The 17,635-nt window shown below is 39.0% G+C and overlaps 2 protein-coding genes across 7 annotated transcripts in view; one reads left to right on the forward strand and one right to left on the reverse strand.

Annotated features, from left to right (window-relative positions):
- The first annotated feature begins 529 nt into the window (after nucleotides 1-529).
- On the forward strand, nucleotides 530-4,220 carry LOC140871520 (zinc finger CCCH domain-containing protein 17). The gene is made up of 4 exons (XM_073274055.1): nucleotides 530-628; nucleotides 715-813; nucleotides 1,795-1,905; nucleotides 2,087-4,220. The coding sequence occupies exons 2-4, from the start codon at nucleotides 724-726 to the stop codon at nucleotides 3,965-3,967; spliced, it is 2,082 nt and encodes a 693-aa protein (XP_073130156.1). The 5' UTR covers nucleotides 530-628; nucleotides 715-723; the 3' UTR covers nucleotides 3,968-4,220.
- A 6,196-nt stretch (nucleotides 4,221-10,416) lies between these two features.
- Nucleotides 10,417-17,635, reverse strand: part of LOC140871362 (intermembrane lipid transfer protein VPS13) — a 62,071-nt gene continuing 54,852 nt past the window's right edge. For 5 of the 6 annotated variants that reach the window (XM_073273839.1, XM_073273840.1, XM_073273838.1 and 2 more), the window contains 10 exons: nucleotides 14,645-14,695; nucleotides 14,394-14,570; nucleotides 13,990-14,309; nucleotides 13,556-13,921; nucleotides 13,410-13,473; nucleotides 12,873-13,019; nucleotides 11,825-11,929; nucleotides 11,645-11,755; nucleotides 11,474-11,578; nucleotides 10,417-11,331 (listed from right to left, as the gene is read on the reverse strand). In XM_073273839.1, coding sequence (XP_073129940.1) covers nucleotides 10,573-11,331; nucleotides 11,474-11,578; nucleotides 11,645-11,755; nucleotides 11,825-11,929; nucleotides 12,873-13,019; nucleotides 13,410-13,473; nucleotides 13,556-13,921; nucleotides 13,990-14,309; nucleotides 14,394-14,570; nucleotides 14,645-14,695 — 2,205 coding nt within the window. In that variant the 3' untranslated portion in view covers nucleotides 10,417-10,572. Of the gene's footprint in view, nucleotides 11,332-11,473; nucleotides 11,579-11,644; nucleotides 11,756-11,824; nucleotides 11,930-12,872; nucleotides 13,020-13,409; nucleotides 13,474-13,555; nucleotides 13,922-13,989; nucleotides 14,310-14,393; nucleotides 14,571-14,644; nucleotides 14,696-17,635 lie in introns of those variants that run through there. The other variant, XR_012147680.1, reaches the window with a different exon arrangement.

The following is a 17,635-nucleotide window of genomic DNA, read 5'->3' on the forward strand; positions in this document are numbered from 1 at the left end:
CCTTAATGTGTTATGTGTAAGGTTTTCGTGAGCGATCACTAAATTCTAAAAAATAAAAATCAAATCACTAAAAAGAGTTTTAGTGATACTTCTCGAAAATCTTGCACATTAGATTGCGTGTGATATATAATCGTATATAAGGTACTGGATTTTCTGGGGATGACCACATAAACACTTACCTCTTGACCTAAAATACACTATTAGGTTTCTATGGTCATCTACAAAAATCCTACACCCTAAGATACGGGATACACCCTAAGATACGGGATCAAAATTATATATATAAAATAGTAAAAACGATCACATTATGAATTCTAAAAACCGATAATTTATAATAACTCGTTAAGATAAAGTTTCGAGTATTGAATTATAACAAATACACACTCCCAATTCAGGAAAAAGGTGTATACATATATGGGTTTTGGGGGGTGTGAATTGAACATTATTGGTAGTACAGGGTCTGAAATGCAATTGATAAATTAATATTTAAAAAAAAATGAAAATGAAAAAGAAGGAAGAAGAGTGAGTTATAGGCTATAGCAAGCTCTATCATCTATCCCTATTATATCATTCAATAACACACACACAAAAACACACAGTGGGAGTGGGCGAGCTCTTCTGAATCTCTGTATGTATTCTTCTCCCATCCCTTCTCAGATTCTTCTTAAACCCTAGATCCGCACCAATATCTGTTTATTTTTCGATTTTTTGAAGCTTCGGAAGATGGCGGGCCCTTCACTTGCTGAGGAAGAAGTCGTCAAGAGGAACACGGATTGCGTTTACTTTCTGGCTTCTCCTTTAACTTGCAAGAAGGTCCGTTTTTTCGTTTTTTGATTAGCTTGCATCTTGCAGCTGCGGGGATCGGATCTTTATGTGGGATTGGAAATAATTTGAGCCTTGGGGATTATTAATATTATGCCTGAAGCTAGAAGATTTAACAATTGGGGTTTGATTATTTACCTTTACAATTAGTTTTGCTGGTAGGGTGTGGCGAAATTTGATGTGCTCATAGAGACGTCTTGGTATTTTTTCCTGCCTTTTTAATTTTTGAACTTTAGGGTTTGGATTTCTTTCCTGCTATTTGTCTTGATTTGTAGGGTATCTCAAGGTTTGATTTTCACTAGATATTGCTTCCCCTTTTGGGTTCTTTTCCTACATTGGCGGCCTTTCTAGTTTTGTATTCTAATTATGTTGTTTGAGCTGGAACCTCTCACACAAGTTCTTCTAACGAAAATCCTTGTTCATATGTTCAAATTTGTTGTGAGTGCTTTGTATTAGATGCTACTACACATGGTGATGTAAGCTAGTGTTTTGATTTCGTGGGGCAATTTATGCATAATCAATGTTTTCTATACATTGGTGTATAACTGGGATATCTGTTCAATTTTACTGCCATTGATGAGAATTATTTCTGCTGAGACGACAAACAATTGAGATAGTGTGCATATAGAATGTGTGCGATGTGTTTTTGTTACCATGTTTGAATCTTTTTATTTAAGTTCTGAGAATTTAGTGATTACTTGTGTGTTTCCTTTCCAAATGTTTGAATTTATTCGTGTTGCTATTGGTATCAAGGAACTCAAGCTTTTTGAGACTGGTGTGTGTGTCTTTTCGAATTTGAATTGGTTTTTTAGAGATTACATTTGAAGGTTCCAATTCATTGTGTCCAAACATATGCTCTATTAATCAATTATGGCTAGTTAACAATTGCAGTAATTTCAGTTGCTATATGCTTGTTTCATCATTTCTATCGCCAATGATATTTATTTTCTAATTTTTTTTGTCTGTCTTCAGGGAAGTGAATGTGAATATCGACATAGTGACATTGCACGAGTAAATCCAAGGGACTGTTGGTTCTGGTTGCATAGTAATTGCTTAAATCCAAAGTGTGGATTCCGGCATCCGGTCAGTCCATATTTGTCTTTATGCAGATAGCATGTTGACCTGCATGTTTAATTAGCTTGGTCAAATTTTAGTTTTAATGATGCTGGTCACAATGCGCTATTTTATTATTTAATAGTATAAAATATTGGCATCCCGCCCATGCATCATATTTTAGTCAATAATCTTTTGTTTGTTTCTTCAGCCTCTTGATGGATTGCTGTCAACACAAACACCAACGCCTGCTGGCCAATCCGCAACTCAATCACAGAATGTGACAGCATCAACGTCACACATTCCTAATGCCTCAAACAAACCAACAGTTCCCTGCGTGTTTTTCCAGAAAGGGCATTGTTTAAAAGGTGATTGGTGTCCCTTTCTCCACACACCAAATTCAGCGAATAACAAAGCCTCAGTGGTGCCAGGAATAGCCACTGCTGCTGAGCCCACAACTTTTAAGAAGGCTTTAGGTGGTCATGAAAAGTTTGAGCACGAGAAAAAGGCCCCATACACGGATAAAGTTAATCCCGTCAAACTTTCCGAAAAGGAAAAACCAGCTGTTGAAACAGAAACTGCTCCTCCTAGGAACGAGTTTTCAATGAATAGGAGAATATCCCACACGTCAGGAGTCAACAATTTACCGGGGTATTCTGTCACCAATGGAAACCCATTCAGTTGGTCAGAGCGTCCTCACTTATCAGGTGAACTTGGGGCCATGAACAATAAGGATGTAGAAGAGGTTTCAAGGGAGCCCTCTCCTGGATTTGATGTCCTTGTAGATGATGAGCGAAGAGATTCCGAGTATTATCCTGGTGAAGATCATTATGGAATGCCAGGGGAACATGAAGCGGGGGATGAATATGACATTGATCGTGCCACTGATTTCAATATGATTGTTGATATTGATGGTGAAAGATTTAAGGATCCTCACGGGTATGACTTAAATGAGCTCCGTAAGGGTCGACATGCATTGGAGCAGCGGAGAGCTTCATCTGAGAGGGTGTTAGGGGGCTCTTATTTCGATAGGAAGCCACATGCTAGAGCTGATAGCATTAACCAGGTTGAAGATTTAGATTTAAGGCATCGTTTAAATAAGCGTAAGAAGGCAAATGGTTTGAGGTCTGTCATTAGCCATGAACATGCCCGTGAGAGGCATGTGGGAGAGCGAAGATATCCAGGTTCCAATAGAGACGAGCAGTATGTTCCCTCGCATGAGAATTCCGTTCTCAGCAGTCACCTTAGAGGAAGAATTAGGCTTCCTGGTAGATCATCTCCTCCAAGCGACAGGGATGCAATTCTATTGGGTCCTGATCGCGGCAGGTCATCTCCGGCAAGGACAAATTTCTCTTCTCACCAGGGAAGGGTCCAAGACAGAATAAAGGGGAGGGTGGACGAAGATTTCCATAATGGTGGGAGGAACCACCGTGGTCCGCACTTCAGAAGAGACATGATTGCTGATGATGCTGCTGATTTTACTGGTCCAAAAAGTCTCGCAGAGTTGAAGAACCAGAAAAATGCTCAACCTAGTGGACAGCATGTGGTCAGTCAGCAATCACTTGGTAAAAGAAAACATCTGATGCTAGATGGAAATCAACAAGCTAGCATTCAACAAATTGGCAACGATCTTTCATTTGACGGGCCTATGCCCCTAGAAGAGATTTTAAAGCGGAAGAGGTGTGAAACAATTGGAACATCGAGTATAAAGAAGTCATTCAACTCTGATGGTATCGCTGAAGAAAATAATGAAAAAGAAGGAAATGGCATGGCCGAGATCCAATCGACTCCTTCAGATTTTATTTCGTCCGACAATAAGACAAAATCTCCCATTGAGAGTAACACGGATGCTTACAAGCCTGCATTAGTTGACAAAACAGAAGGCAACTCTTCCACCCAGCCACCTGTTTCGAGCAGGATAGAAGCTGAAGATGATATCAATGCTGTGGATCAAGATGGGGAATCTGATTATGAGCAAGTGGGTGGGGATAGCTTTGACTTGTACGATGGTGAGAATGGAGATGCTGATGGGGAATACCTGGACGATGACGACGACGACTTCGCAAAGAAGATGGGAGTCATGTATTCTTAGAAAGTAAAAGATCTTTTATGGCTTTTACTGCTGCTTAACTGATCATTATAGGTTTTTATCTTTGTGTTGAACTGGCATATTATGCTCTATTGGTTTTGACTTTGAGATCAGAAGTAGAGGTGATTAACTTCCGCTCATGTACCCCATCATTATCTGCCTCTTTTTTCATGTATTCAAATCTCATTTGCTCGGGTGAATTTGTTGTTTCCCTCCTGGAGTGCGAGTTCTTCGCGCGGACCATAATTCAAACATCTTGTCCCATGAATCATTGATATCTTACAGTTCCATTTTTTTTTAAAAAAAATCTAAATTAGAAAAACGATGAACAAAAAAAATGAAAAATAAAACCCAACTCAAATTTAATCCGATGCGAATCGTTCTTTATGTGGGGCTAAAAGTAATCTGAAAAGTGAAATCCACGAGTGACATGCATGTATATGATAAACTACGTGTATAGTTTGGTCCAGCAAAGATGTGTATGGTATTCATGGACGTCTTCGGAAATCTGGTAATGTGTTTTAGGGGGAAAAAAACACTTGACCATGGAGTTTCTAAAACACCATCAGATTTCTGTAGGCTTCCAAGAATACCCTCTAAACCTTTGTGCATGATATCAAAATTTTAATTTGGTCAGTTTACCTATTTTTCAGCTATTTATAAAGTTAATTCAAATAATTTTTGACCTGTAACGATTGATGGCACTCTCCACTCTCTAGTCATGATTTGACTGATTCTTGTTCTTAGGCCGCTCAGAGCCATAGCGTTGCCTACTCGGTCTCTGCAATGTATGTTACAAGATAGTAGCTCGAGCTATGACTAATAGGCTTCGTCCTATTTTGAAACTGGCAGTGAATGATTTTCAAAGTGCATTTGTTCCAAAGAGGCTGATCACAGATAATGTTATTCTGGGTTTTGAAACCTTACACTGGATTAGAAGCAAAAAAAGAGGCAAAAAAGTTTATGTGGCGTTAAAGCTTGATATGAGCAAGGCTTATGATAGGGTGGAATGAAGATTTCTTGAGAGCGCTATGTTGAAAATGGGATTTTCTCGGATCTGGGTTGAGAAGGTGATGAGATGTGCGCGCTCAGTTAAGTACTCTTTTAATCTTAATGGTGAGATGGTAGGATCGGTGATCCCAGAGAGAGGTCTGAGACAGGGAGATCCTCTCTCCCCTTATCTTTTTGTTATATGTGCTCAAGGATTATCTGACCTTATTCTTTCATTTGAAGCAAGAAAAATGATTACAGGGATCAGAATTGCGTCTCTTCTAGCCCGGCGATCTCACACCTCTTTTTTGCAGATGATAGTTTGATATTCTTTCGTGCTACGGAGAATGATTCATGGGGTTCATCGCTGCTTGTCTTTGTATGAAAAAGCGTCGGGCCAACTTATTAACTTTGAGAATTATGCCTTATCTTTCAGTCCTAATACATCAGTGGACGTCGCTTACAGAATCAAGTCTATACTGACTATCCCCATTGTACAGGGACATGATATTTACTTGGGACTTCCGACCTTATCAATGCGAAGCAAAAGATTACAATTTCGCTATTTAGTGGAGCGAGTGTCAAAGAGAATGCAGAGCTGGAGTAACAAAACATATTCTGCTGGGGGTAAAGAGACTTTAATCAAGTTATGCTACAATCGATACCTACTTATGCCATGTCGTGCTTTCACATTCCGAATGCTATCAATGAGACAATTGAAAGAGAATGTTCTAACTTCTGGTGGGGGGTGGAAAAAGGTAGACAAAAGATGCATTGGAAAAAATGGAGGTCACTATGTAAACCAAAATGTTTCGGGGGGGGGGGGGGGGGGAAGGGGGGGGGTATGGGATTTCGGTGTATGACAGCTTTTAATAAGGCCTTACTAGCAAAACAACTTTGGAGACTAATCATAAAATCGGAGTCTCTTGTCGCTCGAGTTCTCAAAGCTAGATATTTTAAACATTAAGATATTATGAAGGCATTATTGGGAAGCAATCATTCCTATATCTGGAGATCGTTTCTGTGGAGCAGAGATCTACTCAACAAGGAACTCAGATGGCAAGTTAGTAATGGGGATGAGATATTTATATTTCAAGACTAGTGGGTTCCAGGCCTTAACAAACTGCCTTATCCGAGCAACAACACTGGAGTTTGGAGATAGCTTTCATAAAGTAAATTCTCTCATAACTGATGGTAGGCATGCTTAAGGGTTCTACCGGACCGGTTCCGGGTCCATAATGGTAAGAACCGGTTCTGGACCGATTCCGGTTCCAAGGTTACTTACCTTGGAACCAATTCGAACCTATGTCCGGTTCGACGTCAACCGGACCGGTTCCAGTCCGGTTCCAACCGGTTCTGAAGTTCGAGTAAAGCAGCGCACGGACCCTGGACTGACCTCCGTGCTAGGTCCGTGTGCCCTCGGGTTTGAGCAGATTTTTTTAAAAAAAATTTGAAGGGCACGGACCCAATGCACGGAGGGTGCATGGGGTCCGTGCCCATTATATATAAAAACAATTTTGTTGATTACATTTTTGATTCTTGGTTGTATCGATGTTTGAATGATTTATTCTTGATTAGATGATTATAACCGAGGTCCTTACATAACTTGAAACGTTTAATTTTACAACTGAAATCTAAAATTCATCACGATTAACTAAAATATACTTCGAATACTCCGGTTCTTCGTCGGAGCTTGAACTTTGAAATTCGTCGAATGCTCCAGCGGTCCTATTCTTTTTTTCGGCTCCAAACCAGTCTTGGAGGCATGTCAACATACTAAGTGTTTCTGGCTTTAAATTAGTTCTTTGATCACCAATGATTCTTCCACATATTGAAAATGCCGATTCGGAAGCAACACTAGAACTTTGAACGGCTAGGACGTCTCGTGCAATTGCCGCTAACACTGGATAAAGCTGAGAATTTACTTTTCACCAATTTAGAACATCAAAACTCTCAGTTGTCTCAATATATTGGCTCAGATAAATTTGGATCTCATTGTAATTAGTTGTTGTAGCTTTTTCCTTCAACTTTTGTCTTTTCAAACTTTGAAAGAAGTTTATTACTCCAGTTTTGCCTATCTCCATCGGTCTCTCATCTGACTGTGCACTCGGTTCAACCTGTTCCCTTGCACACAAATCAAAAAATTCTTGGACAAAATGTGTTATTGGCTTCTTTTGATCGTCAACATTCTTCCCAAGAAATTTAGCGTAATATTCAAAAAATATGTCTAACCCACCTTGGCTTTGACTAGGATCAAGTAGTGTTGCTAAACCATGCGAAATTGGGATATTCTCCCAATATTTCAAAAAATTATCTTCCATGTTAGAAATAAAATCATGAATAAATGAATCACCACGATGTTCCATAAATTTAAATATCATATTGAAAATCAAAGGCAAAAACATGGGAGAAGTGGGGCAGTGAATGTCAGAAAATTTTTCGGTTGCTTCTTTAAAAATTTTTAACAAAGAAACAACATGACTCAAAATATTCCAATCATCGTCAGTCAAGACTAAAGTATTTGCAGCAATATTATTATAGTATGGAGTAACTAAATCTTTAAAACGTAATAAAGTTTGAAGCAAATGATATAAAGAATTCCATCGAGTGTCAACTGTGGCAGGAAATTTTTTAAATCTAATCCCATTTGATTCTACTAGTTTTTTCCAATCACGTTCATATCTTCTTTCACGTAATAATTTTCCACATGTTTTGAATTTTTCTATTACAGTACACAAGCGATCATCCAATGCACATTTAACACATAAGTTGATAACATGACAAGCACATCTAACATGAAGCAACTTTTCATCTAAAATCGGTTTTAATGAATCCTTTATGTATCTAATTGCAAGAGTATTGACACTCGCATTATCTAATGTAATAGACATTATTTTATTTTGTATTCCATAAGTCTTAGCAACATTACAAACATATCTAGCTATAGTGTATGCATTGTGTGACGATTCTAAATAATCGAGTGATAAAATTCTTTTTTGCATACACCAAGTTTCATCAATCCAATGACATGTAACAACAATATAAGATTCAAATTTAATATTAGTCCAAATATCAGTCGTCAAACTAACTTTACACGAAATATTTGAAAGATGCGATTTTAGTGTTTCCTTATATTCCTTATACATATCGAAACAATATTTTTTAAGTGTATGCCTAGAAATATTATGAAAACCCGGTTGAATAGTACTAGTAAATTCAACAAAACCTTCTTGTTCGACTAGTAGGAAAGGTTGACAACATTTCGTAACAAATTTAACAATGGCTTTTCGAGAAATATCTTTAGTAATCGTAAAAGCTCTACCACTTGAAGGATTAATTTGTTGTTGAGTTGGTTCTCTACCGAATGGTTGTAGAGTATCCGGGTCAAGTTTATGTACCTTGACTAAATGTTTTTTCAAAGTACCAGTACCACCGGAACCACCACCAGTTTTGTAAGAATATTTGGTTTTACAAATTTTACATACGGAAAAAGAGTTGTTCGTACCTTGTTGTTCGATATCAAAGTGATCCCAAACTTTACTTCGTTTTGCTCGGCTTGCCGTTGTACTCGTTGAAATCGTGTTGCTTTCCCGAGCGGAAGATGGTATCCCGGCATCTAAATTGGGGATTTGCATTGCTTCTTCCTCCTCGATCCCAGGTTCGACTTCATCAAAGTCGGGTATATAGGGAAAATCTTGAGCAAGATCGAAGACACGTTCACCACCACGACCACCACCACAGTTTGAAGATGATGCCATTGAATGTAGAGAAAGTAGAATTTAAATAAATATATATTTGAGATATAATTATAGAGAAAGTAAAGTAGATAATTGTGAGAAAATTGTTGTGTCAAAATAATGAAAACTATCTAGTATTTATAGAAATTTTTTGGGTATAAATTATAATTTATTTTTTAAAAATTGGCCCCCTAATTTGGGGGCCAATTTGCAATTAAACCATGAAGTAGCTGTTGAACGGCTACTGCATGGTACACAATTGCCAACGGATACATTGTATCCATTGGCCAAATTTTCTTTATTTTTTTATTTTTTTATTACCGGTTCCGGATCCGAATTTATCCGGATTCGGTTCAGGAACCGGAACCGGAACCGGATGAACCGGTTCTGAAAACCCTCTACCAGTTCAATCCATTAGTAAATGGATTGGGCTCGGTTCCGGGCCCGGTTCTTCCGTACCGGGTCCGGTTCCGGGTTTATTGGGTCGGGTCCGGTTCGGTTCCGGGCCGAACCAGCCGTTAAGCATGCCTAACTGATGGTGCATGGAATGAAACAGTGGTACGCTCCCTCTTCCCTTACTATATAGTGCAAGATATTTTGGCAACTCCTATAATTCATTCACAAGCAGGGGATTCTAGATTTTGGTTCTTGGATCCTAAAGGAAAATACTCGGTCCGAGATGGGTATAAATTGGAAATCGGGTTGTATGATCCACCAACTCAATGCTCTAATCTCAACTCAAAACAATGGTGGAAGTTTATTTGATCTCTTTCGATTCCCCTTAAAGTAAGGATCTTTTGGTGGCGAGCATTAGACAACATAATACCAACACAAGCGAATTTATTGGCACACCATGTTCCGGTTGGTGGACACTGTTTTTTATGTTCGTACTCTTTAGACTCAACGAGTCATGCGTTGATTTGGTGTCCTGTTGTGAAATCATGTTGGAAAGGAACAAGCTTTTACCCCATTCTCAAAATGGCCACTTGGAATGAGAGGCAAAGATTAATTCATAATTCAGAAAAGCAATTTACGGTAATTAATGTTGATTGGAGTGCAAAGATGCTGCGTGATTTTCAGGATGCCAGAAGATCTCTACAAGTTGAACCAGCTCCAAAAAGTGTGCCTCAAACCACATCGGCACCAGCTGAGAATAGTTTGTTTTTGGAAGTAGATGCGGCATAAAATGATAATTCGAATCATTTTACCGTGGGAGGGGCTTTACGCAACTCATTGGGACAAATTTTTCTTTGCAAAGCCTCCGTCTGTAGTGTTTGCAGAATTGGTGGCAATTAGAGAAGGTGTTCGGACAGTGCAGGAGCGAGGATTGATTTTTCAACAAATCAAGACTGATTCTCTTTTGACGGTGCAAGCAATCACCAACCCAGATGAGCATTTCAGTTATACTGGAGGAATTGCTGCTGAAATCAAATATTTGCTCAACAATAGTAACAATATTTCATTATTTCATGTTAGTTGTTCGAAGAATGTGGTTGCTCATTCTCTGACAAAATTTGTTATTTCTTTCCCATCTCCTTTTGTTTGAGAGTTCGGAAATCTTCCTTATTGGTTGATAACTCTTGTAATGAACTTAGACTCTTGTACTTAATAATATTACAAGATTTCTCCTGTCAAAAAAAAAATCATATTATTATAATTTTACTACATGAAATAATTAATGTGCAATATAAATTGAAGCATGTACCCTATATTTGTCATCGCTAAAGTGATAAAAGTATGTATTTATTACAAGGCAAAAACCTTATTTACAAGTATGTATGAAGTGCTAGAGGAAACGAAGCAGTGTCACCAAATCAGACTATAAAGCATAATGCCGAATATTTTGGTTTTTCTCTTCCTTAGGTTTCCAATTTCCTAAACCTACTTAATGTTGCTCTGATGCAAAATATGTACAGAACTCCATCCCCGTTCTTTTCCTCGTTCGATTATAGACATGAGCACTTTCAAGAACTCATCGGCGTCTTCTGGGCTTATAAACTCCAAGTTTGTTTGGAAAAGAGGGAGCGGTGTATTAAAATTGTTCCACAATTTTCCCTTTGCTCTTCCATTTCCCCTTTTCTGCTGCTGGTTTTGGTTCTGTCTGAATGAAGCATCCGAATCACTTCCAACAATGTGTACCACCTCTCTGTCATTATCAGCCAGAATTACGCTATCCAATCTGATTTCTGACTGCATGACCCAATCTGGATCGGCGGGAACCCCTTCAAATTCGGGTTTACCCAAGTCTACTAAACTGGAGCAGCTGAATACTAAGATACGCTTTCCAGTGATCAATACATACTTGCCACATTGTTTGAGTGCTTTGCACATGACTAATGTCTTGTCTTCCCTTTGCGAGAGTAGTACATGTGTTCCAACAGCATCTTCCCAAGAGTATGGTTTTAAGGGAAGTTCTCGACTTAAAGGCCTTGGTAAACGGAGTCTGACACCTTGATATCCCATCTGGTGGATTCTACTACGATTTCTGATGCTCTGAGCAGCTTTTCCAGTGACCTCAAGGATACTCGCCGCTGGCCTTGCCACAAGTCCTGTAACACCCACAGCTATACCTGAAAGCACTCCTGGTAGACCATGTTTTTCAGCACCTTCTATAGGAGACTGAAGAACACCCGTGAGTCCCTGCAAACCGAAAAAAGTAAAAGACGAGATTTCCACTAAACCATAAAAATAGAAATCAAACAGGCGGCCACCCACAGAAGTATAGGTACTCATATAGACATTGATATATCATATAGGAAGGTCATCCGAAAATAACAAATACCTGAAGGAATTCATTTATCACTCCTTGATTTTGTGAAGACACTCCCTTCAGCTGCTTTTCCATCATTGTCACAGGTTGGTCGTCAAAAGTAAATGCAACAATGCCCTGGAAGTTATGAGTTCAAGCTAAGATGGCCGAGGTTTGTAATAATGTTGATAGAAAACCAATTACCTTATGAGCAGCTTTGCTGAACTGAGTGGTAGCATCACTTATGGCATAGACAGTGTTGCTGACAAGACTTGTAGTACCTTGGGCCATACCGGTAATAAGCCCAGCAGGGCTCTGGAAAATAAAAATATTTAAATAATTTTTTTCTGAAAAATCAAAGGGAATTAAGTAAGGGCAGTATACCTGGAAAACACTCCAGATAGGAAACGAGAAGAAATCTCTTATGCCAAGACCTAAACTCCGTGCAAATCCTATAGGATTTCCTATAACACCAGCAGAACCAAACACCTGCGTAGTTATTTTCCAAATGAAATTATAAATTTAACTTTCTAGAACTGCATTGAGGGCCTATAAACCCTGAATCGCACAACGAAAAAAAGAGGGTTAGTTGGTGGTCATTGAGCTGTGGCTCATGCATCAAAGAGCAGTATACAAGCCATGACAGGAGCCCAAGACTGAACATTATGTTTAAGCTAAACAAGCATAATAATCCACACGTGAGAAAAGCCATGGTGCGCAAGATTTGTACAATGCAACAGTGACACCATAATATTAAATATATGCCAAGTTCTGAATATTGAAACTCCACCTTACCACAAGTTGCAGGTTAGTTGAGATAAGCGCAGTAAACATTTGTAAAGACACGTGCACTTTGTAAGATGAAATAACATAAACTTTTATCACAATTAGGAGTAAAGCATGGCAACAACACGGAAAAAAAAAATTAGAATGTGACAATATAGTAATATACCAATCAGTTAGGTTGCCATCATACCTACAAATGGTTCATAATTTGGTCGTTCTGATAGAAACGATCGCAAAGACAAATTTTTTCTGGAAATTGCATATTTCAACATGAAAATCACCATAAACAAAAATAAAGAGAACTTGAGAGTTTGTAACATAGAAAGCACAATTTTTTCAAAGACTAAAAGTAAAATAAACATTGCAAGCAAAGATGCGATATGGAGCAGCTGTAACAGCTGGTAATACTAGAACCATCAAACCTACATCTTAAATTCTGGATGATACATAAAAAGAAATTTAGAGAGTTAGGTAGCTGTGCTGCTGAGAAGAATAAAGAAAGATAAATAGATTAAACATTCAGTCTTTTCATGAATTTCATAATCTTGCATATCACCAGTTCATGATCCATGAGAATTTCACAATCTTGCCTCAATCTTGGATTTGAACTACATAATAAAGTGAGAAAAATCTACGGTAAGGTTACCTTATACATCTCATGTAGAAATTGCCGGGTGTAGTGGCTAACAAGGATTTCTTGAATGGATTCCCAGCTAGCTATCTGGTGGGAAAGGATCAACTGTTTGAAATTAATTTTGGCGCCCTCCACATCAGCAAGAGCCATGAGTCCTCTCTACATCAATTAAGGATACAAGAGTAAGCAAATCCTCGAAGAACCGACAAAAGGAAGAAAATAAAGGATTTCACATTTTTGGCTACTCGAAGAAGTTTCATACAAATACGAGTATTCTTATGTCCGATTTCTCATTGCACTGGAATGTATCATGGACTATCGATTTTTTTTTTTTTTTTTTTTTTTTTTTTTTACGAAAAAATGGAATTCTGCATTTCTGAGACTGGGGAAAGATAGTGGGGAGCTATGAGCCCTCTCCCATTGTTCCTGAACCAACAATATCTTCTTTCCCCTTCGCCCACCCCGTTGAGATAAAACTTAGGGCAACAAGTTCAATAATCCACATCATGGAAAGACTATACTTAGTTTTCCTGGAGACTCCATACGTACATGAATAAAAGAGTCTCCAGAGATAAGAACACCATTCCTAAGCATCTGTGGACTGCTGGAAAAACTGCAACAAGAAGCAAATGGTTCATGTGAGGAAAATTATTATGAGATTCACAAGAAATTTCAAGACCCGGCTAGTTGCTAACCTCAACGTCAATTTAATTGGTGCCATATCAAAGTGTTCTACATATATTTTCTTCTGCTTTTGGTCAGAAAGGTGAATTTTCTGCCAAGGAGCTCCAATCGGGACCATGTGAGGTAGCAAACAGCTTGTGTGTTTTTTGTTAAGCAGACTAGAGCTAGTTAAAGTGGGCTGTTTCTCATGCAATCTTAAAGAAAACTGAGTACTTCCAGATGCATCCCCAGTTAAGCCCGAGTCAGGAATAAGTGGATGTAGAAAGGAATCCACGGGTTGGAAAACTCTGCTTTGCAACCTTGAAGAGACAGTCTTGAAAAATTCAAACAATCTCAATCCGATTTCTAGTTCAATCTGAAGATAAAAATTGGATATCCTGCAAGAATGGGGTAATTCATCAAGAAATGCCCTGGCAAAATGAATTTTAGGCTTTCTCTATGTTACCTGAGATTTATAGATTCAAATGAAATCAACGTTGCATCACTGTTTCTCCACTTGGCAACAGTTAACAAGAGCACTGGTTCATTTGTAGACACAGTTTGGGCTATTTTTCCACCAATGAGATTTGTGATATTGTCTTTAGACTTCAAATGGTTAACAATATTACTCCTGTTGCCTTGGTTAAAAGACAGGATGACAGGGTATGGTGTGGAATGTAACTGGTTATCAATTTGCAATGACGCAATTTGCAAGGAACACTGTTGTTGATCCAAACTCTGTACAAAGCTAACTGTCGTGTTCTTAGCACATGCAAACAATATTTCCTACAAAACAAAAAAAATCACCACAAATGAAAATGCTTATAAAAGAAGGAAAATTCGATACCCTATTTTCTATGATTAGGATACCTCAGGATGAGAATTCATCAAAGAGATTCCAATGAAAGGGATGTCCACAGATAATTTTTCCTTGTATACAATAGAAGAACCGTCCTGTGTTTGTTTTCTATTATCTTTCAACAGAGGAACATGTAGATTCTTCAGATCATTCAAAACATGGTAGCTTGAATCAATTATGCTGAGAACCTGATTGAGCATAAACAGTTAAACCAGATCCTATGGCATTATTCAAATTCTCTTACAAAATTCAATTTGCGCACCTTTATTGCTCCTTCTGAGTGGACAGAAATAAGCAAATTTCTTTCAGGCTTCTGAAAAAGATCAAAACAAATAAGCAGAATGTTACGACCTGGGAATTAGGCTTAGTAGTCAAATATGGGCCTATATTATTATGGGCTTAAGATAGTTGGTCCGGATAGTTACTTAGGGATGCAAATATATTCTAAGGGGCGTGATAGTTTAGGATTCATTCAGCATATTTTCCATTGGAGAAGTTACTAGCATAGCTAGAGGGCAACAGAGGCTTAGCTCTGGGTTTTCTTATTCACATTTGTATGCATTTCGTTCTTTTGCTTTCTTATTTGAAATATGAGGATTGAGGATCATAACAATTGGTCCGACCTGCCGGATCGGAGGGAGGAAGATGAAGATCTAACGACCGGAGAAGAGGAACGATTGGAAGTCATTGAGAAGGCCTTGATAGATATGAACGAGAAAATGAAAGTTATGGCAGAAACTACGAAAGACATAGCAGAAAAGATGGAAACACTTAACCAATCTCTCAGATCTCTGCTGGGATTGAAGCCATATGTGGAGCAACTCATCCCTGCGGTAGTTGGAGCTCTATCTACAAGTCAAGGACGAGACTCTCAAAAAACACAAAATGAAGGTGACGATGGAAAGAAAAATTTGGTAGAGAAGCCCACAGATCTGGCAATCGAAATGGAAGAGACGAAGGAGCAGTTTAAAATTCGTGACATCATGGGCCCTAATCAAATGATCATCGGAAAAGATCTCAAAGGCGATACTGAAGGAGAGAAAAACCGATGGGTCCCTTGCCATGGGCTTGAAGAGAAAAAGCATGCTACCAAAGAAGAAAGTCTGGTTGAGATCAACGGGATGACATTGGAACGGGCATTCACGGCTGAATCATACCTTGAGACAATCATCAGTTACCCAATCGATCCCATGAAAATCGTGACCCATTGTAGGAGGTGCCCGACACGATTTGGGTTCCAGCAGATTAAAACGAAGGTTCGAGATATTAACTTGGGAGGATTAGCCAAGGATTTGATCAATCGATACAGTGGGCGTAAAGCAGTTAATCTGGGTAAGCTCGTTGTTTCTTCGGAGAAGAATACAGCGAAAGGCCAGAGCCTGGATGGGTTTGAGATTTGGGCAGTGCAGATGGAGATCTTACTGGATAATAATACATTGGCTGTTTTATGGCTATTTTCATAGTGGGCTCAAATATAAAAATTGCAAGGCCAGAAATAATTTCCAGCCCAATTACGCATACTGGACCTGGAGACTTTTGTCGTGATGTCGGTGAGGTAATTGCTGGGCGTGGGTGTTTCCAGCAGCACGAAGGGGCCGTACTGAAACTGGAAGTGCAAATATGGTCAAACACGGGTGATGGGTTTTTCCCAGTAGTGAAGCCGTGTCTGATGAGGGAGTCTTCGAAAGCAAACGAGTTGGAAATAGTCTTTTTTCTGTCCGCATCACCCAAACTTGGTTGCTTTCAGTATTTCAGCTATATTTTCTCTAACATCACCCAACAGATTGAAAGGAACATTTCCGATAGGAAGGTGGTAGAGCGGTGCGTTATGCGTTGGGAAATTTTGTGGGATGCAGGAATCGATCCACGAGCAATTTATTTTTTTAAATCTAGGGTTGAAAAGTGGACTGAAAAGAGGGTCCATTGCCTCATTCCACTCGCTGCTGCGATAGAATTGTGGGAGAAAGAAACTGGAGATAATGGGTTCAGACTTGGCGAACATGGGCTGGGTCTTAATGGATTAACTTGGCCCCATATTAGCTACAACTCTAGAGTTGCAGGCAGAAGCACAACACAAAGCTATGGTTTCCAATGGATGCAAAAAGAGGCAGAAGAAGAAGGAACGGTGTACTTGGTGGAGATTTGTACAAGAGTGGGCTGAAAAATATTTCACAGTTATTCTAAATTTTTGGAGTTGTGACCTGGGTAATGAGTCTATTGTTTATGGAAACCGTGGTCGGGAGAATATGTACCTCGTTAACGATGTCCCCCAAGAAATTCTATCAATTTCAAAGGACCGACTTCATGGAGTGCAGCTAGGGAAAATGGAGGCTGGGTTTGGCCTTTGTGATGCTGTCCATCTCTATTTTTGTTGCAGGGAAAAAATTGGAATCTTGAGGATGAGTGGTGATGCTGCAAGTGGGATGAGTGGGATGAGAGGGAAGCTTCATGGATGTGTAGTGATTCCTGGGACCACGACACTTGTTCCTGTCGCAAAATTCTGGGATGATGTCGGCGACAAATTAGATGCGGATAGTCATGCTATTCAAGGGCTGATTTTAGCCATAAATGCTGGGTTTCAACAATTGTATTTGGCTGGAAAAGGGGGAAATGGATGTTCCTTTATTATCCTAGTTGATGGGTTGATTGATGCTAACAAGAAATGGGACAGAGGGAAAGAAGTTACTCTCTATGCCATTGAAAATGACGAGTTTTTACAAGCCGGAATGAATATATCAACAATGGGAATTGGGCTTCTGTGTCAACAACTTGCTGAAGCAATGGAAGAGAACAAGAGTCAACCTATAACTCTTAGCCTTGAGGACAAGGCTAATTTGAAGGAGGGGAGTATTGTTACGACCTGGGAATTAGGCTTAGTAGTCAAATATGGGCCTATATTATTATGGGCTTAAGATAGTTGGGCCGGATAGTTACTTAGGGATGCAAATATATTCTAAGGGGCGTGATAGTTTAGGATTCATTCAGCATATTTTGCATTTGAGAAATTACTAGCATAGCTAGAGGGCAACAGAGGCTTAGCTCTGGGTTTTCGATTCACATTTGTATGCATTCGGTTGTTTTGCTTTCTTATATGAAATATGAAGATTGAGGATCATAACACAGAAGGAATATATATAACTAAGAAAACGGCTCCCTGTGCAACAAAAGTTTCAGAAATGCTTGAACCAAATAATAAAGATCTCTAGGGGCATGGAAATTGTGGAAGAAGGAAAGTAGTTGAGTGGACAATAAC

The sequence above is a fragment of the Henckelia pumila genome, unplaced genomic scaffold (assembly GCF_033568475.1).
Source record: "Henckelia pumila isolate YLH828 unplaced genomic scaffold, ASM3356847v2 CTG_461:::fragment_3, whole genome shotgun sequence".
Taxonomy (NCBI): Eukaryota; Viridiplantae; Streptophyta; class Magnoliopsida; order Lamiales; family Gesneriaceae; genus Henckelia; species Henckelia pumila.

Bases quoted from the DNA above. Each gene is read 5' to 3' on its own strand.
- LOC140871520 (XM_073274055.1), top strand. From the start codon at position 724: ATGGCGGGCCCTTCACTTGCTGAGGAAGAAGTCGTCAAGAGGAACACG. The intron at 814-1,794 runs GTCCGTTTTTTC...GTCTGTCTTCAG, and splicing joins CTCCTTTAACTTGCAAGAAG to GGAAGTGAATGTGAATATCG. The intron at 1,906-2,086 runs GTCAGTCCATAT...TTGTTTCTTCAG, and splicing joins AGTGTGGATTCCGGCATCCG to CCTCTTGATGGATTGCTGTC.